The sequence below is a fragment of the Trachemys scripta genome, chromosome 3, assembly GCF_013100865.1.
Source record: "Trachemys scripta elegans isolate TJP31775 chromosome 3, CAS_Tse_1.0, whole genome shotgun sequence".
NCBI classification, from domain to species: Eukaryota; Metazoa; Chordata; order Testudines; family Emydidae; genus Trachemys; species Trachemys scripta.
The window spans coordinates 20275154-20300442 of NC_048300.1; the positions used below are offsets into that span (position 1 = coordinate 20275154).

The 25289-nt window shown below is 42.4% G+C and overlaps 1 protein-coding gene across 1 annotated transcript in view; it reads left to right on the plus strand.

The window, feature by feature from the left end:
- The first annotated feature begins 393 nt into the window (after window positions 1-393).
- USP34 (ubiquitin specific peptidase 34) overlaps window positions 394-25289 on the plus strand; it is a 272737-nt gene continuing 247841 nt past the window's right edge. The window contains exon 1 of the mRNA XM_034764180.1: window positions 394-680. Within this exon, the coding sequence (XP_034620071.1) occupies window positions 638-680 (43 nt within the window). The 5' untranslated portion in view covers window positions 394-637. The remainder of the gene's footprint in view (window positions 681-25289) is intronic.

Genomic DNA, 25289 nt, shown 5'->3' on the forward strand with positions numbered 1-25289 from the left:
AAGAAATAAAATATTGTTCCAAAGCCTGGCGTTTTTTTCCTAAAAGTGTTACATTTCTCACTGATTCCAGTACTAAGAATCATGAAACGGCTCCACGAGTGCAGGTCGCTATTTAATGAAGCCAAGAAGGGCCGTCGGGGAGAAGGAGTTGAGGGGATTCCCCCCGTGCCTTGGCCCTCGGGTGGGGGAGGGGCAGCCTGAGCGAGGAGCAAGCTGCAGCCGACGCCATTTTACGCTTCCGGCCCCAACTTCCGCCCCACCCCCCCCCCCCGCCGCTCAGTCCGGGGTGGGAGGGGGAGAGGGCCGGCCCTGGAGGGAGGGGCGAGGGCGGAGGGACTCGGTCGCCTCTGTCCCCTGCCTGGTCGGAAATAGCCGAGCTGAGCCCGAGCGCCCGCTCCCCCCTCCTCCTTCCCCCACAGCAAAATGGCGGCGCGTGGAGTCCCTGGGAGCCAGTGAGTGACTCGGCTTCTCCTCCCCGCCGCCGCCGCCGCCGCCACAGGCTCATTTGCATTGATCAGCCGCCCCCTCCCCCTTCCCAGACCGGCCCCTCTCCCCCCATCAATCATCAATCATCACCGAGTGGATCAATCAATGGTCGGGAGGAGGCGGCGGCGGCGGCTGCTGCTGTTAATGAACAATGTGTGAGAGCTGCGCCGAGCTGCTGGAGGTGTTAAATGAGAGTAAGTGCGGCCGCCCCCTCGCCCGGCCGGGCCCCCCCGCAGGCGGTATAACGGCCTTCCCGCCCGGCTGGGCCTCCTGTGTAGCGGGGGTGGGCTGAGGAGACCCCTCCGTACGGAGTAGGGATAATCCGTCCGGCTGGGCCCCGGGCGGGGTCCTAATTCTCCCCTCCGGGGCCCCGCAGTGCAGGGAGGTCGTGCCGCCTCGTAACGCTGCTGGGCCTCCCCCAAAGCCGCCTCCCGGTGGCGCCCAGTCCGCTCCTTCCAGCGCGGCCCGGGAAGCCGCAGCAAGGCCTAGTGCTGCCGGGCGAAGAGCTGCGAGCTGCTCCTGTGGCTGAGGAGCTGGAGACCAGGCCCGGGCAGGTTCCCTGTGAGCAGAGAAGGCGGCTCTGGTTGGGAGGATGATCCGCCCCCCCACCCGTTATATTTGATGTCCTCGGCTGGGCAACAGGCTTGCGTCGCTATTTCCAGACGGGGCTGGCTGGGGGGAACCCGGCCCTGGCACGCGTCTGTCCCGGCTGTGAAACGGTTTCTTGGGCCGGCGAGCGCCCTGGTGTTTCAGAGCTTGAGACTTGGGTCTCGCCTCCTTCCAAAGTTCCCGCATCACAAGTGGGAGTTACCTGAGGCGGGGGGCTCGGGGCCCTGCACGCTTCCAGCCCTGGGGGTAGGCCCTCCACCCCACCGCAGCCGAATCCGGTACAAAGCATCTTTCACCTCCTGTGCAGCAGGCCTTGGGCATCTCTTGGAACCGGTTCCAACTAAGCTGTCGGGGGCAGGCCCAGTATCTCTTCCGTGTTTTGTAATGTTGTGTACGTAGGCAGTGTTTAATAAATAAACCAACTTAATCAAATACCTTTGGTGTGGAGATGCTGGGGTGTTTAATAAACACATCTGTGTGTAAATCTGTGACTAGAAGCAAGTTTGAAAAGGTTTACATTTAATAAATGCTATTTAGATATTAATGTATATACAGTTTAGAGGCAGATCTTACTGTGATGGAGTGAAATGTAGATCATTATACAAGTACTATCTTAGGACTCATTCCCTTTTTAACTCCTGAGAGGCCTGATCACAGGGGTTGTTCAGTTTTAAAATACATTGATACATATCACTCTGTTTACATGTGTTTTTAGTGCCCCCCTTTTTTCTTGCTGTAAACACTTGCTATTTAGCTATGATCAACATTGCTATTTTTGAGCAATATTTTAGTTATAAACCCAAGTGACAGTAGGCCCAAAGGCCTGGAGACATGCATAAAACAGATTACAAGTTAAGCTCAGGCAACCGTTGATTGTTAAAATCACTTTACTAGCTGGTTTGATCAAGTTTGTAATTTTAACATCTTGTTTTGAGCAGTGCTGGTTTTCATTGTTTACTTATGTTAATCATTATTATCCTGAGAGACAAGGAGGGTGAGGTAATGTCTTTTGTTAGACCAACTTCAGCTCTGTTTAAGCTTGAAAGCTTCTCTCTCACCAACAGAAGTTGGTCCAATAAAAGATATTACCTCACCCACCTTGTCTCTCTAATATCTGGGACCAACAGGGCTACAACAACTCTGCATACATATGCTATCCTATCATCCCTCCCTCAGTACAATATTTGGGGTGGAGCATAGGGCAAAATTTGATAAAATGTAGATTGTGGGTTTGATCTGCCAATTTATTTCAAACAGCTGATCTTTAACAGATTGACTGTAGGACTAGTTCAGTTATCAGTGGTGGATTAGTCTGATAACTTTATTGGAAGGGAGAATTCATTTGGTAGTGGCCTGATGGCTTCAATGTATAAATTTAATAAAGATTGGTCTGAATGTTAATGTTTTACGCTGGAATAAAACATAAATTTAAATGTGTGAAACCTAATGTTGATTTCTATAACTAATCTAGTTTGGAAACCATTTTTAAGTTGAGGTTCAGATAATTGGATCGTTCATTAAAGATAAGTGTTCGATGTATGCCTTCTCTTTTTAACAGTGGCCTATCTGTAAATAGGGTAGTAGGTTCTGTATATTTTAATGATGTGATCTTGCTATTCTTAAATTTGAAAAGGGAAGATGACTTTGGTAGTTAATTTCCTGGGGAAAATTATGCTTCCTGTTGTCTTACATTTAACCTCCATAAACTCTGTTCAAACAACATAAAAAGCTGTCTTAAACCCACAGTATCAGTGTCATTTGTAATAAGGCTGAATATAATTTTTTGTGTTTAGACATTAAAATACTGGTGGTGTAATATATAAGCTACCTGGAAAAGCTAAATGTAATGGAGTGAATTAAAGAGGGAGTCCTAGTTTTATTATTAATATCTTTATTTGTATAATTTACTTTAGTGCCCTTGCATTATTTACATGAATTTTTATTTATATGCACCAAAAAATCATTGCATACCTCATTTTAAAAAATATATTTCAGTAAAAATGAAAAATCATAGTAAGAATGAGATCATGCCCAAAATGTGTGAGCCTGAGACTGCTAGCAACTTTCTTTCCTGTCTGATGAGCATTTGGAGTTGCCTCTTAACTGTACTAAAACTACTGAATTAGTATCTTGATAGAGATCCAGGAATGTAAACTGAAGTTCAACGGCATCATCTTGCTTCACTGTTAGAGGGCAGTTAGTATACAGAACAACCTCCCCCCCCAAAATACTTCTTCCTTTTGTCTTTATTTAATTTAAAATTCCTGATGTAATTATCTGGCATTGTTTGTATTACAGGAGATTCAGCAAAGAAACAGACTGCTGAGCCTTGATGCTCTCTTGAGAGCACATGGGAATTCCCTATTTTGTTCATAGGACAGAACGATGAATTTTACCAATATAGGCTCTGATAGTGCAAATACTTATGCACAAGCTTATCTTTAAGCACATTAGTAGTCCTGTTTGACTTCAGTGTGATAAAGCATGTGCATAAGTGTTTGCTGGACTGAGGCTCCAATCCTGCAATGACCTCTGTATTGGTACAGGGATCTCTGCCTGCTCGGGGAGCTCATTGCAGGATCTCAAGTCCTTAGGCTTGATTCTGTAACCTATCGCATTTGTCAATGGGTCTACATATGAGTAAATACTACTCAATTTGAGTAAATGTAGCAATATTTGGGGCCCATTATTTAAAAAAAATTGTAGTTTTTATGAATGGTAATGATCAGTGTAATTTATTTTTTAAAATACAAAGCTTAAGTATTTGAAGCATGCCAAACTTAGTTGTTTAGCACCCTCTTTTGCTAGGCATTGTACAAACATTTTGAAATAAATGGTCCTTGCCTCAAACAGCGTATGAGCCAAGAAACATGTTCATAGCGGGTATACATTTTCCAGCATGTGATGTGATAACACTTACAGCTGCTATGTTGTGTACTGTGACTGTGTACCAACCGTCTGGGGAAAACAAAGTGTTGTACATGCATACGCCTAAGGATTCATGTGGGTACCAGACTAAAAATGGTAATATTCCAAGAGTTAAGAATGGAATATATTTATAAGTCATGCATCTTTAAAAAACAAAACAAACATGAGTTGGGCATACAGAGTGTAGTGACTTTTTATAAACTCCAATGGCTGTCTTATTTGGCAAGCATTACAAAGGCCTGTTCTTAGTTACACTTGTCACTGGTCAGGGCTTGCTGCACCTTTGACTTCTTCTCACATCTGAGTGCAGCCCTCCAGGTAACTGGCCTCTTGCCTTCATCTGGCCTCCTTCCCTGTAGGCTCTGCTTCTCTCTCTCCCTTGTTCTTTAGGGGCTATCCTTTGATCATTTCCAAAATCCTTTGTTTCCTCATTGTCTCTTGAACCTGCTTAAACCAATTTATGTGGCCAACCAGGGGGTCAGGGATAGACTTCACAGCAGTTGCTATCAACTAATTGTCTCCCTTCCTGCATAGATAGTGACCCCTCCCCCCCTCTTGTAATCATATAACAAACAGCACAATAACTAGCAAACAGATGGGCATATCATAAAATATTTACACGCAGCTTCATGTCCTTCAGAATTTTCAGATGGTCTGCAAAATTTGTTACAAAATAAACTGATGCATTTTTAAATTAGAAACCTATCAAACACTTGAAACTAATTTCAGGGGTTTTGCTAGTATTTATAACTTAGGTACTGAAGACAGCTGGTTTGGCCTTCTATCAGATACTCTTGAAGGGACATAATACATATCTAGTAATGCATGAGGACTAAACCTTCCTGGAGGATGCAGAGATCCTAGTTACATTCTGTGTGCAGTGAAACCTTCTTTTAGTGAACCTTTAGAACAGTGAAACTGTACTTACAATGAAGTAGAACAAAAATCCCCAAATTTTCCAGTACAGTGTAATGTTTAATTTTTTGTTATGGGCAAAAATATCACTAAGGCGATCTACACTGTCAATTGAGCTACAAAAATTTTGTCTTTCAGAGGTGCTAACCCTTCCCCTCTTTACTCCCCTTGGAAAGACAAAAGTTTTGCTGCGACAAGTGTCAGTGTGAACAGCGCGTTGTCGGCAGGAGCGCTCTCCTGTCAACAACGCAAACGCCACTCATTGGGCGTGGAAGTATTTTGTTGGCAAACGTGCTGAAAATACAGAGTACTTGCTGTGCAACTATTGTAGGCAGAATCCTGCTACACCTCTCCTAGTCATCGAATTGGCCTTGTCAACACTGGTTCTCCACTTGTGAGGTTCTCCCGTCTCTTGTCATTAAATAATGTCTGCATCTGTAACTTTCACTCCATGCATCTGAAGAAGTGAGGTTTTTTTACCCACGAAAGCTTATGCCCAAATAAATCTGTTAGTCTTTAAGGTGCCACCGGACTCCTTGTTGTTTTTGTTGATACAGACTAACACGGCTACCCCTGATACTAGTCATTCAATGGTTATCATTAAATTTGGAAGTTAATGATCTTACTTGTCTAGAGCCAGCCTTTGTAGTTTTGGAGAGGCCTGAAAAACAACATTTTGCTATATCTGTTGCTGCCAAATTTAATTGTTTCCTGTCCACCATTATAAAGTCTCTATGTGCAGAACCTTCCAAAAGATTGTGGGGTGGATTTGTTGGGATAACTGACTCACTTTTATATAAAAAGTGTGTTAGCGCAACTGTGGGAGAAGTGGAGCCATGCTGCTTGTTTCTTGAAAAGCTAGCAATCAATTTACATAGCTTTGAAAACATAAGGTAGATATTCTTTGTAAGGGGACAGGCTAGCAATTTTTAAAAAATGAAAATAGATTCTTTACATAAATAGTTCCCTCTCCTGGGGTTGCCTGTGACCGTGAGCTTTGTAGAGCCTATCTTGGAGTAGGTGAGAATAACCAGGAAAGAAGAAGAAACATAAAAGTAAAATGGAAAGAGAGACACCCTCCCCCTTAATAAAACTGACATATTAAACGAAAACCATTACTTTAAAAAGCAAAAACAAAGGTGAGAGTAAAAGATAATGTTTAAATAACTTTCACGTTAATGTTTGTAATTGTAAAGCAATTTGAAGATGAAAAGCACTCTATAATTGGTAAGAATTCTAGCTTAAAGAGGTTTCCAAAATTAGAAAGATGCCTTAGTTTTTTGAGTATGCAACTTTTAGAGTTTGCCGTTATTTGGTCTTAACTAAAATAATACTGTTTTTTCTTTTGTCCTGAAATTTGTCTGATTTATACTACTGAAGATAGTTCTTTCCCATTACACAAACCAGTCTATTATTAATGCTGAAGATTAGTTATGTAAATCCAATTCTGCTCAGTTTTATTGTGTTATGAACCAAATACAAGCAGTTACTACAACCATTCTCTTGTATATAATGAGTATTATGATTTAATCTTGTGATACTGGATAAGTATTTCTTATAGTAGGAAATGGTATTGGGGAAATCACATTATAGCAGTGACTCTCAAACTTCTTCAGATTGTGGATCTTTTTAAGATAGAAATAATTGATGGGCCACTACCTTTCCATATACCTGATCATGATTCTGCACAGTCTCTACAGTAACAGCCCTTCTCTTGGTTACATGAGTAAATTATTCAAATAGAATTAAGGAGACAAGATAAACTTGCTTTAATATGATTATGGATGTCCCTTTGTCACTTCTGCTAGTGTTGAACTTGAGACCAAATAATTTCCTGTATAGGAAAGTTCCCACTCAAGAAGTTTTCTTCCAACTTTTTGTGGGGTGTTTGGTTTTCACTCTAACAAGAAGTGGGTTTGGTGTCTTTAAACTTGTGGATGTTCCAAGCAGATCCTGAGACATGTGCCAGGTGTGTTGTGCTTCCATAAAAGTTCCTGACCATGCAGCTCATTACAACATTGATTCCTGTAAGACAGTGGTGGGCAACCTGCGGCCCATCTGGGTAATCTGCGGGCAGGCCGCCAGACAGTTTGTTTACATTTGCACGGCTGTCCGCAGCTCCCAGTGGCTGTGGTTCACTGTTCCCGGCCAATGGGAGCTGTGGGAAGCAGCGGCCAGTTTGTTGTAAACAAACTGTCTGGCGGCCCGCCAGCGGATTACCCTGATGGGCCGTCCGTGGACTGCAGGTTGCCCACCGCTATTGTAAGAGCTCTGCTGCTTCAGCATCTCCCTGATGTTAGGAGTGGTTGTCTGTCTGATTTAGAGTAGGATGAGCAGGGTGGATTGATTTTAATTCAAAGCGATTTAAATCAGCAAGTAGGCAACCTTAAATTAATTGCTTTTAGTTGTATTTTGCTCTGGTACCTTTTAGTTATTTTCCTAAAGAAAGATTTATACATACTAGCTGATAACCATTAAAACATATTATTTGCAACTACATTTAGCCTTTATGCAAAATTTGGTACTACTTTTTACTAACCAGGAGGCTACAATATATCTATATAAATTTATTTAAGCATCTGTTTAGCTTAACTTACATTATTCAGATTATTAATTTTTCCATCTTTTATTATGTTAGAAGATGGTGAATGATACAGCTGTTATTTACTAAGGAATGATTAATTTTTTACTTGAGATTTGTGTCAACCTCCTTGGATGAAAATTTGTATCAGCCATTTTGTGTTTAAAACTAACAAAAGTAGTATTATCTGTAGTTAATGAATTAAACTGATTGTTTCTAGTCACCATGCCCTTCAAGATTTTAGAAGTAGTAGAATTCATCTTCTCAGATCCAGTTTTTGTTCATAGATTGGAAGAGGAAAACAAGCTCTCCTGCTTTTTCATCTCCCATTTGGGTTCTTTACTTTGATTGAACTAGTCATTGAATTGCACTAGCTGAATAAACTGATCAGAAAATAGGTTCTCTGCACCTGCAGAAGAGGCTGCTGCTGTAAAAAGCCCCAACTCTGGTACCAGGTGCTTAGCGAGGAATTCCACCGGTTCAGTGGCCTGATTTTCTTTAAAATTTGGTAGCAGACATTTACTGCTTAATATTTGTTTGTATTTAATGATTATAGTAAGGTATGCCTTAATATAGGTTTTCACTTTCACATTTAATTTTAAATGTTTAGTTTTAAAATTTTAACCTGTAGAACATCATTCTAATTCTTAAGAACATAAGAATGGTCATGCTGGGTCACACCAATGGGCCATCTAGCTCAGTATTCTCTCTCTGACTGTGGCCAGTGCCGGATACTTTAGAGTCAATGAACAGAACAGGGCAAGCATCGAGTGATCCAATCCCTATCGTCCAGTCCCAGCTTCTGGCAATCAGAGATTTAGGGACACCTGGGACCATGGGGGTTGTGTCCTTGACCATCTTGGCTAATAGCTATTGATGGACCTATCCTGCAGGAACTTACCTAATTCTTTTTTGAATCCAGTTTTACTTTTGGCCTTCACAGCATCCCTGGGCATCAAATTCTGCAGGTTGATTGCACTGTGTGAAGAAATACTTCCTTTTGTTTTTTTAAACCTGCTGCCTATTAATTTCATTGGGTGACCCCTAGTTCTTGTATTATGTGAAGGGGTAATCACCACTTCTTTAGTCACGTTCTCCACAACATTTATGATTTTATAGACCTCTATCACAGTGGTACTCAATCATTCCAGACTACTGTACCCCTTTCAGGAGTCTGATTGGTCTTGCATGCCCCAATTTTCACTTCACTTTAAAACTACTTGCTTACAAAACTAGACATAAAAATACGAAAGTGTCACAGCACACTATTATTGAAAAACTGCTTACTTTCTCATTTTTACCCTATAATTATAAAATGAATGGATTGGAATATAAATATTTTACTTACATTTCTGGGTATAGCATATAGAGCAGTATATACAAGTCATTGTATGACATTTTAGTTTGTACTGACTTTGCTAGTGCTTTTTATGTAGCCTGTTGTAAAACTTAAGCAAATGTCTAGATGAGTTGTTGTATCCTCGGGAAGACCAGTGTACTCCCAGGGGTACACGTGCCCCTGGTTGAGAACCACTGCTTTATCACATGCCCCTTAGTTGAATCTTCTCTAAGTTAAACATCTTTAAGGCTGTGTTTATGTCACGGAGGTTATGGAAGTCACGGAATCCGTGACTTTCAGAGACCTCGTGACATTCTCTGCTTCAGCCCCAGAGGCTGCAGGATTCTGGAGCTGACAGCCAGTGGGGCCCTGGCAGGGTTCCAGCGACTGGTGACAGACTCCTGAGGGGGCTCTCCTCAGGGTTCCAGCGCACGGGGGAAGGGGACGCCTCGGGCAAGCGGCTGGGGGTGTCCCATTTTCTCTTTGGGAAATATGGTCACCCTGCAGCTCCCAACTGCAATGGGCGAATGGTGAACTCCACAGCCCCCAGCTACCACAGTGATGGGGGAAACCATGGAGCTGCAGCAGCAAAAGTCACAGACAGGTCCTGGCTTCTGTGAATTTTTGTTTATTGCCCGTGACCTGTCCATGACTTTTACTAAAAATAACCATTACAAAATCTTAGCTGTAAACATCTCTCCTCCAATGAAAACTGTTCTATACCCCTAATCATTGTTGTTGCCCTTTTCTGTACTTTTCCCAATTCTAATATCTGTGTTTTGAGATGAGCTGGCCAGAACTGCATGCGGTATTCAAGATGCAGGTATATCATGGATTTATATAAGTAGCATTATGATATTTTCTGGCTTATTTTCTATCCCTTTTCTGATGCTTCCTAACATTCTGTTAGCTTTTTTTACTGCTGCTGCAGATTGAATGGATATTTTCACAGCACTATCCACGATGATTCAAAAATCTCTCGAGTGGTAACAGGTAAATTTAGACTCCATCATTTGGTATGTATAGTTGAGATTGTTTTTTCCAGTGTGTATTACTTTGCATTTATCAACATTGAATTTCATCTGCCATTTTGTTGCCTCGTCACCCAGTTTAGTAAGATCACTTTATAACTCTTCCCCCACAGCTTCAGACTTAACTATCTTGAGTAATTTAGTATTGACTGCAAACTTTGCCACCTCATTGTTCACCTCTTTTTCAGATCATTAATAAATATGTTGAACAGCACCTGTCCCAGTACAGATCTTTGGAGGATCCCAGTATTTACCTCACTTTGGTGTGAAAATAGACTATTTCGGAGCTTTGTTTCCTATCTTTTATCTAGTTACTGATCCATGAGAAGGACCTTCCCTCTTATCCCATGATTGGTTAGTTTGCTTGAGAGCCTTTGGTGAAGGACCTTGTCAAAGGCTTTCTGAAAGTCCAAGTATACTGTATTGACTGGATCACCCTCAGATAATTCTAATAGATTGGTGAGGCATGATTTCTCTTTACAAAAGATATTGTGTTCATCTATGAATCTGATAATTCTGTTCTTTACTATAAGTTTCAACCAATTTGCCTGGTACAGTAGAACCTCAGAATTACAAATACTTTGGGAATGAAGGTTGTTCATAACTCTGAAATGTTCATAGTTCTGAACAAAACATTATAGTTCTTTCAAAAATGTATAGCTGAACATTGACTTAATATAGCTTTGAAACCTTACTATGCAGAAGAAAAATGGTGCTTTTAACCATCTTAATTTAAATGAAAAACCACAGAAACAGGTTTCAGAGTGGTAGCCGTGTTAGTCTGTATCAGCAAAAATAATGAGGAGTCCACATAATCACAGAAACAGTTTCCTTACCTTGTCAAATGTTGTTTTTAAACTTTCCCTTTGCTTTTTTAGTAATTTATGTTTAATACAGTACTGTCCTGTATTTGCTTTCTTTTTGTCTCTGCTGCTGCCTGATTGTGTACTTTTGGTTCTAAATGAGGTGTGGGGTTGACCGATCAGTTCGTAGCTCTGAGGTTCTACTGTACTGAAGTTAGGCTTACCTAACAATACTATAATTGCCAGTATCCCCTCTGGAGCCTTGTTTAAAAATCGGCATTATTTTAGCTGTCCTCAAGTCATCTGGTACAGAGGCTGATTTAGGCAATAGGCTATGTATCACAGTTAGGAGTTCTTCAATTTAATATTTGAGTTCCTTCAGAACTCTTGGGTGAATATCATCTGGTCTTGGTGACATATTTAATTTAAATTTAAAATGTTTTTAATTAATTATATCAAGTTTTATCCACCCTGGGGATGGGCAGCTTTTATAAGATAATCATTGGGTCAGGACTTTTGCATGTGAATGGGTAAAGTGGTAGGGCCTTGGAGAGCATCCATTCCTTGATCTTAATCCTGCCTCTGACCCTGGATTCTTGCCTCCAGATTTTTGAAGTGCCAGTTATATGGTTATATGGAGGAATTTCTGTAGTCTCAGGAAGACTATGCCATATGGACATTGCCATTTTGGTATGTTTTGGTTTTTTTTTTCCTGCTCATTTTGCTCCCCCTGTGCTTCTGATAGCGGAGCGTATGGCCCTTTTATTATATTAGGATTAGTTCTTACCCTGTGGCCTTCATCCTTTACTGCTTTAATTTCTCCAGGTCACTTTGCAATTTGCTGTCTCTCCTTGTGTGTTGTCAACTAACAGTGATAGAAGCAGCTCTTCAGACTGCCTGGAAGTGTTCTATGTTAGGTGGTGCACAGACCACAAGTTGGCATTGTGGGGAGGGGAGAAGTATCTGCCTCTACGAATCTCCTTTCTTGGTTTCTTAAGTCCCTACCCCTTTCTTTCCTATATTTTCTACCCTATATATCTAGTTCCCACTTTCTTTTTTTTATTTTTCCCTGATCTGCAGCCTATCTTATTTATTGCTTTTCTCTTGTCTGTCCTCTCAGTTTTCTTTTATTTTTCTATGTGTATGTTTTTCCTCACTTTCTCTCCTAATTTCTGTGCTCTCTCCCCATTCTTCATTCTACCCCCAGGCTTCCTGTTTTATTCCTGGCTATGTTCTACTTAAAATAATTCCACATAGAACTGCCCTCTTTCATGGTAGCTGACATTTCCAGTTGTTCTTAGTAGGACAAAGGACACAGGCTACTTTGTGAGGCTGTGGCCATTTTGAAAGAAGGCGTTTTACCTGAGGGCAGCTATGACCTCAGTCCAGCTGAGAATCATTGGAGATGGCACCAGTTTTGAAATTTTCTATGGAGGAGGAGATTTTTTATATACCAGCCTCTGCTGATATCTAAACTTCCAGTTTCAAAAACTGATGGCAGAAAAATAAACAAAACATAATCCTATATATTTATTTTGAAAGGCTTCCTATTGCACCAGATCTCCTCAGCAGATGATAGGAGGGGGAAACTAGGTGTATATATGGAAGGGTGAATGGAACAGGAAGGAGGGGGGGAAACTGGTGTGTTACATGTGTGCAAATGAGTGTGGGATACAAGGAGGAGGGAGAAGTTGGATGGTTTGTGCTGTGAAATGTAGGGAGGTGCAAGAGTTTGGGGATTTTTGGAGGACAGGACCTAAGGAGAAACTGGGATGGCAGTGCAGCTGGTTTGCACTGTGGCAATGCATAGTAGCTGTAAATGCCAGCAATCTTGCAAGTATGTTCTGCTGCTTTGTGCTGCTCCCGAGTGGCATAAAACAGCTATAAAGCATACTGGTGAATATTGCCATAAAAGTTAAAATAAAAAAAAATACTTCAAATAATCAGATCATTACATTGTATGGTAATATTCTCATTGGGCTTCTTGTTTGCTATTCATGTATGACATTTTTAATAAAAAAAAAATAGAAAATTCACACTCAAACTGTGTTAAGATAGAGTGAAGAGTTGAGAATGCATATCAGTAATTTAGGGTAAAATATCTTACAGGGATGTTGTAGTTATCCCTGTACCAAGTATTATATATGCAGGAATTCAGAGTTAAGATTTAATTTATAGGAAATTCAAACATGTTATGTTATTGAAATGTATAGTTAAGGCACCCAAACAATCCTAATGCTACCATATGTGGAAATGGCAGAGGTGCTTAATGACTTCTTTGTTTTGGTTTTCACCAAGAAGGTTGGTGGCGATTGGATGTCTAACATAGTGAATGCCAGTGAAAATGAGGTAGGATCAGAGTCTAAAGTAGGGAAAGAACTAGTCAAAAATTACTTAGGTTAGATGTCTTCAAATCACCAGGGCCTGATGAAATGCATCCTAAAATACTCAAGGAGCTGACTGAGAAGATATCTGAGCCATTAGCAATTATCTTTGAAAAGTCATGGAAGATGGGAGACATTCCAGAAGACTGGAAAAGGGAAAATATAGTGCCCATCTATAAAAAGGGAAATAAGGACAACCCGGGGAATTACAGACCAGTCAGCTTAACTTTTGTACCCGGAAAGATAATGGAGCAAATAAATAAGCAATCAATTTGCCAACACCTAGAAGATAATAAGGTGATAAATAACAGTCAGCATGGATTTGTCAAGAACAAATCATGTCAAACCAACCTGATAGCTTTCTTTGACAGGGTAACAAGCCTTGTGGATAGCGGGGAAGCAGGAGATGTGGTATATTTTGACTTTAGTAAGGCTTTTAATACTGTCTTGCAGGACCTTCTCATAAACAAACTAGGGAAATGCAACCTAGATGGAGCTACTATAAGGTGGGTGCATAACTGGTTGGAAACTCGTTCCCAGAGAGTAGTTATCAGTGGTTCAGTCATGCTGGAAAGGCATAAAGAGTGGGGTCCTGCAGGGATCGGTTCTGGGTCCGGTTCTGTTCAATATCTTCATCAATGATTTAGATAATGGCATAGAGAGCACACTTATAAAGTTTTCAGATGATACCAAGCTGGGAAGGGTTACAAGTGCTTTGGAGAATAGGATTAAAATTCAAAATGAGCTGGACAAACTGGAGAAATGGTCTGAGGTAAATAGGATGAAATTCAATAAGGAGAAATGCAAAGTACTCCACTTAGGAAGGAACAATCGGTTGCACACATACAAAATGGGAAATGACTGCCTAGGAAAGCATACTGCGGAAAGGGATCTGGGCGTCATAGTGCTAAATATGAGTCAACAGTGTAATGCTGTTGCAAAAAAAGCGAACAACATTCTGGGATGTATTAGCAGGAATATTGTAAGCAAGACACGAGAAGTAATTCTTCTGCCCTACTCTGCGCTGATTAGGCCTCAACTGGAGTATTGTGTCCATTTCTGGGCTCCACATTTCAGGAAAGATGTGGACAAATTGAAGAAAGTCCAGAGAAGAGCAACAAAAATGATTAAAGGTCTAGAAAACATGACCTATGAGGGAAGATTGAAAAAACTGGGTTTGTTTAGTCTGGAGACGAGAAGACTGAGAGGGAACATAACAGTTTTCAAGTACATAAAAGGTTGTTACAAGGAGAAGGGAGAAAAATAATTGTTCTTAACCTCTGAGGATAGGACAAGAAGCAATGGGCTTAAATTGTAGCAAGGACAGTTTAGGTTGGACATTAGGAAAAACTTCCTAACTGTCAGAGTGGTTAAGCACTGGAATAAATGGCATATAGAGGTTGTGGAATCTTCATCATTGGGGATTTTTAAGAGCAGGTTGGACAAACACCTGTCAGGGATGGTCTATAATACTTAGTCCTGCCTTGAGTGCAGGGGACTGGATTAGATGACCTCTCGAGGTCTCTTCCAGTTCTGTGATTCAATGATTCTATTTAGTGACATGATGGGGGTTGAGGACTGGTAATCTGTGTCTTTAAAAATCAGCTTAATCTCATTTGGGACCACAAATAATGAAATGCCTTAATCGTATGGCTGTTGCATTGTGTCACTACAGGGAAGAATTGTAGTTGTTTGGTTGGCTTCACTGTACATTTCCATACTTTAGCATATGTCGATAACATTTGAGTTTGAAATAGAGAAAATATATTTTCACTATAGTTTTTATGTATATTTGACAGTACTTTGTGTATAGTCTATTTCACTGAGTCTTGTCTTTTCAATCAGTTTCCCATGTCATTTGCCTGGATTGCTCACATAACAACATGGAGGAGTGAGACTTTTTTTAATAAATAGGAAAATATAAGTGTAAAATCACAAAAATTTGCAGGGGGATTTGGGGGCACATATAATACCTGAAACTACTTACATTGATTTAACACGAAGTTGACCATGTCCTTTTAGGATTCAATACCTCTGCTCCTGTGAGGGCTGAGATAGCTGCCAATGCCCAAATCTTAAACATTTAAGAATTCCTCTAACAAAAAATGGGAAGAGAAGCCTTAATACAGCTCATATTTTTAATAGGAAGGGAAAAAAGCAGAGTTTTATTTAAACTTTTCAGGCCTTTCTTATGCACCAGAAAAAGGTCTTATCCAACACAGTGCCTACATTTGTGTTTGTTTGCCATCAATAACAAAAGAGAGAACACAAATTAAAATAAATAGTTCTTGATTTATATGTGTACGTACAAAATATAGGCTGCCTGAAGGCTCGTCCAGTTCACTTCTTGGACAAGACTAATTCTGTATGCACAACATAATTTTATATATATATGCTCTGAGACCCATGTTACTGCCTTTATGCTTTTTAATATAGCTCACAATTTTCAGTTCTCTCTATTCAGTCTGTATATAAAAAGGAAGACACAATTTTTTTTACAGTTTTCTGTCTTGTAGGTAGGTTCTGGCCCTGCATAAATATTAATCTATCTGTATATCTGTATAATCTTCCATATATTCAAAATTGCTGTCATCGCAATTTAACATCTTTAAAACTGAAATGTCTCTTTAATATCTATGTTTGTGCTTTGTTTATTTGACTATTTTGTGATGTCTACATCCTTCTAGGCAGGGCCGGCTCTAACTTTTTTGCTGCCACAGGCAAAAAAGAAGAGCCCCGCCCCGCCGTCCCCCCCCCCCCCCCCCCCGCCCGCCCCCCCCAAACCCCCCCCCCAGCGCCGCCCCGCCGAAATCCCCGCCCTCCCGAGCACCATGCTGCCCGAAGCCACCCCCCGAGCGCCACGCCACCCGAAGCCTCCGCGCCCCTCCAAGCGCCGCGCTGCCTGAAGCCCCCGCCCCCCCTCCGAGCGCTGCCCGAAGCCGCCGCCTTCCCTCTGAGCGCCGTGCCAAGCCCCTGCCCCCGCTCTGAGCGCTGCCCAAAGCCCCCGCCCCCCCTGAGTGCTGTGCCGCCCGAAGCCCCCGTCCCCTCTCCGAGTGCCATGCCATGCCAAGCCCCCGCCCCCCCCAAGTGCCGCCCAAAGCCGCCGCCTCCCCTCCGAGTGCCGCGCCATCGCCAAGCCCCGCCCCCTCTGAGCGCTGCGCCGCTCAAAGCTCCGCCCCCCAGTGCTGCGGAAACAAAAAAAACCCCTCCTCTGCTGCCCCGACAACCAAAAAATAAATAAATAAAAAGCCGAAGTGCCGCCCCGCCCTAAGGTGCCGCCATAAGCACGTGCTTGGTTGGCTAGTGCCTGGAGCCGGCCCTGCTTCTAGGTTTATCATAATATTTTTAAATGAATGTTTTTAACTACAATTTGATTTTGCACTTGTGTAGTGAGTAGAGTGACCAGATGTCTGGTTTTAGAGCGGAACACCTGGTCGAAAAGGAACCCTGGCGGCTCTGGTCAGCTCCGCCAATCGGGCCGTTAAAAATCTGGTTGGTGGTGCTGTCCGGAGCCAAGGTAGGCTAGTCCCTACCTGTCCCGCTGCGCCCGGAAGCGGCCAGCAGATCTGGCTTCTAGGCAGGGGGACCATGGGGCTCCGCATGCTGCCCCCGCCCTGAGCACCGGCTTTGTTCCCAGCCAGTGGGAGCTGGGGGAGGGGGGAGGTGGTGCTTGCGCGCGCGAGCAAGGTGCCGTGGAGTCTCCTGCCCCCTCCCCTCCACCTAGGAGCCAGACCTGCTGGCCGCTTCCAGGGCGCAGCATGGAGCCAGGACAGGTAGCCCTGCTGAGCAGCTGACCGGGAGCTGCCCAAGGTAAGCCCACGCCTGAACCCTGAGCCCCAACCCCCCAGCCCTGAGCCCCCCCAAACCCTGCAGCCCCCTCCTGCACCCCAAACCCCTCATCCCTGGCCCCATCCCAAAGCCCACACCCCCTCCTGCATCCTAACCCCTGCCCCAGCCCTGAGTCTCCTCCCAACCCTGGAGGCTGCTTCTGCACCCCAAACCCCTCATCCGCAGGCCCACCCCAGACTACGCACCTCCAACCCAGAGCCCTCACCCCCTGTACTCCACCCCTCTGCCCTGAGTCCCCACTCCAACCCGGAACCCCCTCCTGCATCCCGGAGCCTGCACTCCCATCCCAGAGCCTCCTCCCACACACTAACCCCCTGCCTTAACCCACAGCCCCCTCCCACATTCCGAATCCCTTGCCCCCCCCATCCTGGAGCCCCCTCCTGCACCCTAAACACCTCATCTCCAGCCCCACTCCAGAGCCTGCACCCCCAGCCAGAGTCCTCACCCCCTCCCACACCCCAACTACCTGCCCCAGCCCAGAGCTGCCTCCTGCACTCTGAACAACACCTAATTTCTGGCCCCACCCCAGAGTCTGCACCCTCATTTAGAGCCCCCCCCCGCACTGCTGCCCCAGCCCATTGAAAGTGAGTGAGGGTAGGGGAGAGTGAGCCACTGAGGGAGGGGGAATGTAGTAAGTGGGGGCGGGGCCTCAGAGACGGGGCGGGGCTAGGGTGTTTAGTTTTGTGCCAATAAAAAGTTGGCAACCCTAGTGGTGAGTGACCTTTAGATATAAGATATCGTGCATAAGTCTAGCATGGTAGTTGTCCTTGAGGTCTAATTACAGTCTGTTCTCTTAGCCCTCAAATTCTTGCTAAAAATGTATTTATAATCTGAGCTTCATTTGTTTACACTTGGAATTATACAGTCTCCTCTTCTAGTTGATTTGCATTTCTCATTTTTTGCAATCTCCTAGTACCCTGTAGGTTTTTAATTGTCCTTTTCTTGACATGGAAACTCATAATGTTTTTTTTTTTTTTTTAGAACTATAGTGTACATCAGCTATTCACATTATTATGGAGAGGTCTGATTGTGATGCCATAGTTAAGATTACATTTAATTTTTCACTTAAAGCAGGGTAAAATGGTGGTTTAAATAAATGTAAAAGGCATTTCTGTTAAGTCTTTTGTTTGTTCAGGCCCCTCTAGCTAACAATGGCATATTATTAACCTATTAAACTTTTTAGAAAGTTGAAACACATTTGAATATTCTGGGAATAGGCATCCTAGAAGAAAGTAAACTGAAATCAAGCAGTTATTAACAATAATTGTTTAACTTAATTTTACCTTTGGAGCCCATTCAGTAGCTCAAGTTATTCTTAAGTAGTGTCACAGTGACGATGGAGGTGGCTTAACCAATCATCATCTTACCTCTCTAATTTGCATGTTACAGTTCTGTTTGAAATGTGTTGATAGTGTGAGGGAGAACTGTACGTCTTAGAGGACTCCTTCATCTATCCATTATGGAAACAGAATACTGGATTGACTTGCAGGCTTTGGGTCTGAAACATCAGTCCTCACTTTTCTCTTTGTCACAGCTTTGTATCAAAGGGATCCTTGTATAGGCTGCAAAGTTCAGATGCTGCTGTACTTGTCTGCTGGTAGTCTTTAGCCCTACGCATGTCACGGGCAGGAGTGGGGAAGTGCCATCTCCAAAGTACCCTCCCTGCCTGTGTTCAGCGTTTTGTTTACTTGTGTTTCACTGCTCCTACTCCTGGGGCATGTTACGAGAAGGCTATAGGCATTTTGGAATATCAGGGCTGTCAGCTATGTCTTCACGGAGCTGAAGCAACCATGGGATAGATAGACAGGCATGCTGAAGAATTTCAAAAGCCGTAATTTATATCCACCTGTTTGAAACCTGGGATGCAGATTCTGGGCTAAGATTAATAGGCTGTTGACTGGAATAGCCAGAGTGACTGTCATAATGCAGAAACTGGCTTAGCCCAATCTTGATAATGTGACTGTGAGGCAGCAATACAGAAAGTCAAAGGTGGTGGTGGAGTGCACAACTAGAAGATTGGAAGGTGGACTACAACACCTTGCTATCCTGGATGATGCAGCAGTAAGATGGCTGAACAGTCTAGATACTGACTTGTGATGCATATGAAATAAGAAATACCCTCCCATTGCTCCCTCTGTGTGCTGGCTGAGCTATAAATAGCTTAGGACAGCTATTTCTGTGTCTCAGTACCCCTACTCCAATGCTTTAAGCCCCTACCTGGCCTCCTGCAGCCTCCAATCCTGACACCTCCCCCTTCCTTCCCTCAGCAGCATGCAGCACCTTCCCCAGTAACCTTTAGCACCTGCCCTTTTCACTCCCTGATTTCACAGCACCACCTTCTCCAGGAGTCCCCCTGTTCCACATCCAACTCTCCTTGTGTGGCCTCCCGCAGTTCCTTTCTCTCCCAAACGGTCCCAGACTAGGAATGTAAGGGCACCTCTCTGTGCTGGTTCCTTAATTAACACCTTCACCCTTCTTTCAGAGCTCCTCTACCCTCCCTCTCTCCTTCCCCTCACTCAGTTTGCCTTCAGTACGCTCAGTTCCTTCCAGTTTCTCTCTCTCTCTCCCCCTTCCCCATTCATTATATGTTCCCATCCTCAACCTTCCGAGGCAACAGCACTTTCAAGAAGATCTTATGGAATGAAAATAAAAATAAAAAACTATACACAAAAACACTACTTTGTTACTGTATACTAAAAAACCACACATTGTATCCTTAACTACCTTTTTGGGGGATATTTTGGAGAAAGAGGTGCTGAAAGTTAGGTATTCCCATGAATTTCTAGCACTATCCTCTGAAGCAGATGTTACTGGCCATCACTAGAAACTGGATTCTGGACTAGATGGACTGATTGTCTGACCTGGGATGGCAATTCGTATGTTTAATTTGTCCATAACAGGTGAAATAACTTGGATTAAATCTCTTTCATCTCTTGGGACGGTGATTCCAGATATTACAAAAGTTTTAATTAGAGGAGAGAAAAGAAAGGTTTCCTAGTGTACACAAGTGTATAAATCTACATAAAGTTTAATACTACCGCCTTAACTCTGAACTTCTTACACAGTAAGTTGCAATATTTTTTATAGATGCTGTCCAAAATAAACTTGTCTAGGCTGAAATAAAAGTCCAAAAGTTAATAATTTAATAGTATACCTCTCAAAGCAAACTATTGCATGTGTATACAACTATGCCTTCCATTCAACACTGTCGAATGCTTTTGTAGGCCTCAAGGGATAAAATTATGTGCAGATTGAATTGATGTTCTGGTGTTACTGGCTCCAAATCTTATTTTGTTCTTTGATAATCTTTTAAAAATGTTTTGGTAAGAATCTTTTCCATTATCTTGCATTCACCCTGAGTAAGTGAAACATGCTGGTTTTAGAAGGAGGATTTCCAGGTCAGTTTAAGAACAAACTATCAAATAAAAACCAAACAAACCAAATCTCTCATTACCCGGCGTTAAGATTCAGAGAAAAACGAACCTTAAGAGAATGTTATTTCCTTTAAAAATAAAAATGGAAAGCATATAAATATACAGTTAAACGCCTATTTTTCATGTCAGGTTGATTGTATACAGCTAAGTTTCCAAAATTCTGCATGCGTTTTGGAAGCTTTTTAAGCAGTTGTTTAAGCTGTTTAAGGGCATGTCTGCACTTAAAAAGCTGCAATGGTGCAGCTGCCCCAGTGTAGCTCTGCCACTGTAGTGCTTCAGTGAAGCCGCTACTATGTTAACAGGAGAGCTTCTCCTGATGGTGTAGTTAATCCACCTCAGTGAGAGGTGGTCATTATGTTGACAGGAAAAGCCCTCCTGTTGTCATAGTGCTGTGTAGGCTGGAGATTAGGTTGATATAACTGCATCGCTCAGGGGTGTGGATTTTTCACATGCCTCTGAGCTACTTTGGTATACCAGAGTATGTTTGCAGTGCAGACCTGGCCTAAGATATCTTAAATATGGCAGCATTTTGCCCATACATGGAATGTGGTAAGTGTACTGTAGTCAAGACCCTGGGTATTATGTGGCAAGCTTGACATAATGTCTGTGGGCGAGGTTCTTGGATTCTGCAGCGCTCTGATGTGGTCTTAAAGAAACCAAGGATCATGGGAGTTTGTGTTGTAAAACACAAATGCGGATGGGTCTCTGATGTAGCAGGGTGCAATCTCTGTAAACTAAAATATAACAAAATAAACCAGTATTCTTTGAGAATCATGTTGTTATATGTTTCCGATTATGTTTAGGAGGGTGATAAGTGGGCAGAATTAAGGGACTTTTCCCTAATTTTGTGGTTTATTTTTAAACAACTTGAAATTGAGTCAGGTTTTTTTGGGTTTACAATCACTTTTATTTTGTAAATAATTTAGTTCCAAAGTGGCTATGTCTAAGACCCACACAAACCAGTGGGAAAACAATGAAACTGACTTTGTGTTGTGTATAAAGTGTTGTCAAATGTATAAATCAAATGAAAAAAATATATATTTTCCCCTTTTTCATTTATTGTACTCTTAGGTGTTGCTCATACTAGGTATAAAAAAGTGAGACAAATGTGATTTTTTTTTAGAGTTGATAGTGTCTCTTCTGACGCATCGCATTTATAGGCACTGTAATTTCTGTGTGTAGTGTATTTATTTTAAAGCAAACTTCTGTATTCTCTTAATGATTGTTCTCTGAAGTGTTACGTTTCTTAACTTTATCTCCAAGTTAAAAGTTTTTTGCACTGGAATTTTTAATTTTTAGAATTGTGTAGTGACAGTAGTCTATATTGGAGCTTGCAAAACTGTGAAGGAATTCAAGACGAGATCGGAAGCCAGAAAAAAACCTTATCCCCCACACCCAGAGGGGAAGACACCTCAGATCAGTGAGTTTTATTAGGTTTTCTTAAGGCTGTCAATTAATCGCAGTTAACTGAAGTGATTAATGCAGAACAAATTCACTAGATTAAAAAATTAGTCATGATTAATCTCAGTATTAATTACACTGTTAAATAATAATAGAATACCAATTTAAATTTATAACATATTTTCTACATTTTCCAAATATATTGATTTAAATTACAACATACGATACAAAGTGTACAGTGCTCACTTTATATTATTTGTGATTATAAATATTTGCGCTGTACAAAAGATAAACTAAATAGTGTTTTTCTGTTCACCTCGTATAAGCACTGGAGTGCAATCTCTGTATCGTAAAAGTGAAATTTACAAATGTAGAAATTTTTTTTTTTTACATAATTGTACTCAAAAACAAAACAATGTAAAACTTTAGAGCCTACAAGTCCATCAGTCCTACTTCTTGTTCAGCCAATTGCTAAGACACACAAGTTTTACATTTATGGGAGATACTGCCTGATTCTTATTTACAATATCACCGGAAAGTGAAAACAGGTGTTTGCACGGCACTGTTTTCGCTGGCTTTGCAAGGTATTTACATGCCAGATATGCTAAACATTTGTATGCCCCTTTGTGCTTTGGCCACCATTCTCGAGGACATTCTTGCATACTGATGACGGGTTCTGCTCGATAATGGTCCAAATCAGTGAGGACCAATACACGTTTATTTTCATCATCTGAGTCAGATGCCACCAACGGTTGATTTTCTTTTTTGGTGGTTCGGGTTCTGTATTTTCCAAATCGGAGTGTTGCTTTTTTAAGACTTCTGACAGCATTTCCCCCGCCTTGTCTCTCTCAGATTTTGGAAGGCACTTCAAATTCTTAAACCTACTTTGTTTTTTTTCCTCTCAACTTCTAAGAATCTGAAGTGTCTATATTTGAAAGTTGTTTGAAATTAGAGACCAGTGTTTCTACTATATAATCAGTGAATGAAAATGTTATTTTTAAAATTATAAAGGAAGTGTTCAGAATGTCAAGATTCTATTTTATGCTGGTTAAAAAGCAATAAGAAAATTTTAGAACGATTTAGAAGCCTAAAGGGGAATAAGAATAGGTGGAGTTATTGTTGGCAGGAGAAAGGGATGTAACTAGTGGGTAGAATCATCTGTGACTGGATGTTGAATAGAGTGGAGTAAGTAGAATTGAGTACTGTTGTTGCAGTTTGCCTTGCCAGAGTCTATACACTTTTGGGATGTGGGCAGGGCATCTGATATGGTTTGACAGAAAACTGACTAGCTCTTCTTATTTTTAATTCTTCCATGTGTTGAATTCACTAGATAGTTTGTCTAGTTCTAGTACATGTGACAAATACTGCAAATGGGTGATTAATGACTGCTAAACATTAGTGTAGGAGTTTCTGACTCAGCTGGTCTAACGTTGAAGGAAATGGTCAGAAACAAACAGAAATAACAAAAATAGATAAAATCTAAAGTGAAATGTAAACCCTGTCAAGCATTGTTAAGTAGAAGGACAGGATGCATGGTCATCTCAAAAATTTTGGACAGTATATCTGTATATCAGATTCTTCAAGCTCAAGTGTGCTGCTCAGTGAAATTGTTGAAGAGCACTCATTTTAAAAGTGCTGAGCACCTGATAACTCCTGCTGAAGTTGATGAGAGATAGTTGGTGCTTAACACTCTTGAAAATCAGGCCACTTATTTAGGTGTTTCATTATGTGGCTTTAAAGCCTTACTCTAGCAACCATTTTTGAAAATCTTGCATAGCATTTTCAGCTACACTCACAAGAATCCTCATCCTTCTGTGTGTAAGATGTTTGCTAGCTAGGAGCACAGAAACTTTCCAACCACAGTATACTGTTGCACAGTTGGGTGCCTAGACACCATAGTGATTAGGTATATTTTAATTACATGATTTATAGAGATTTTACACTCTCTGCATGAAATACCTGGCATTAGCCAAATTTTGGCACAGGATACTAGAATAAAAGCAAGGTGAGGTAATATTTATTGGACCAACTTCTCTTGGTGAGAGAGACAAGCTTTCAAGCTATACAAAACTCTTCCTGGGAAAGGTCTGGGAAAAGCACTTAGGCTATGTCTGCACGACACAGTTGGCAGGCAAAATTTACGTTGCTCAGGGGTGTGACTAACCCCCCCCCCCGCGAGCGACATAAGTTATGCCGGCATAAGTGCTTGTGTGCACAGCGCTATGTTGGTGGGAGAGCTTCTCCTGTAGAGCATCTTCACCACACACATTGCAGGGGCACAGCTGTATCAGTACAGCTGTGCTGCTGCAGTGCTGTAAGTACTCTACACTGGCAGAGTTACAGCGCCGGCAGTTACAGCTCCGCTCAGAGAGCGCTAAAGGGAAACCACTTTTGTGTGGTCACACTGTCAGCTGGCCGTGCAATAGCATGTTCACGCTTGCGGCACTTGTAGCGGTATTCAGAGCAGTGCACTCTGGGCAGCTATCTCACAGAGCATCTCTTCCTCTTCTGCCGCTAAGAGTTGTGGGAAGGCGGACAGCATCGCGCGGCATCCTGGGTCCTGTCCCAATGCTCCGTGATGCACTACTTCGCATCCCAGCAATCCCTGTGCTTCCATCCACATTTGGCACTATCTTTCAATGGTTTGTGTACTGCGCACTCTGCTCTGCCTCTTCGGTCTGCAGGAATGGATCCTGCACTGTTGACCAATATGCTGCTCCCTCTCACTAACACGTGACGACTGGTACTGGAGTTATTCCTTAAACTACAAAGGCAAGAGCAGTTCGATATTGATCTCTCCACGCGTAGTAGCTACGACATGAGATTGCTTGTGGCATTCACGGAGGTGCTGACCACAGTGGAACAGTGCTTTTGGGCTTGGGAAACAAGAACTGAGTGGTGGGATCACATAGTTATGCACATCTGGGAGGATGAGCAGTGGCTGCAGAACTTTCAGATGAGAAAAGCCACATTCATGGGACTGTGTGATGAGCTCGCCCCAGCCCTGTGGCACAAGGACATGAGAATCAGAGCTGCCCTGCCGTTGGAGAAGCACGTGGTGATTGCAGTGTGTAAGCTGGCTACTCCAGACTGCTACCGATGGGTCTCTAATCAGTTCGGGGTGGGAAAGTCGACCGTTGGACTTGTGTTGATGGGCCATTAATCACATCCTGCTCCAAAAGACCGTGACTCTGGGCAACGTGTGTGACATTGTGGATGGCTTTGCGCAAATGGGCTTCTCTAACTGTGGAGGGGCCATCGATGGCACACATATTCCAATTCTGTCACTAGACCACTTAGCCACCCGAGTACATTAATCGGAAGGGGTATTTCTCAATGGTTCTCCAGGCGCTTGTGGATCACCATGGGCATTTCACGGACATTAACGCAGGCTGGTTTGGAAAGGTGCATTATGTACGCATCGTTCGGCTCACTGGTGAGTTCAGGAAGCTGCAAGCAGGGACTTTCTTCCCGGACCAGAAGATCACTGTAGGGGAAGTCGAAATGCCCATTGTGATCCTGGGAGACC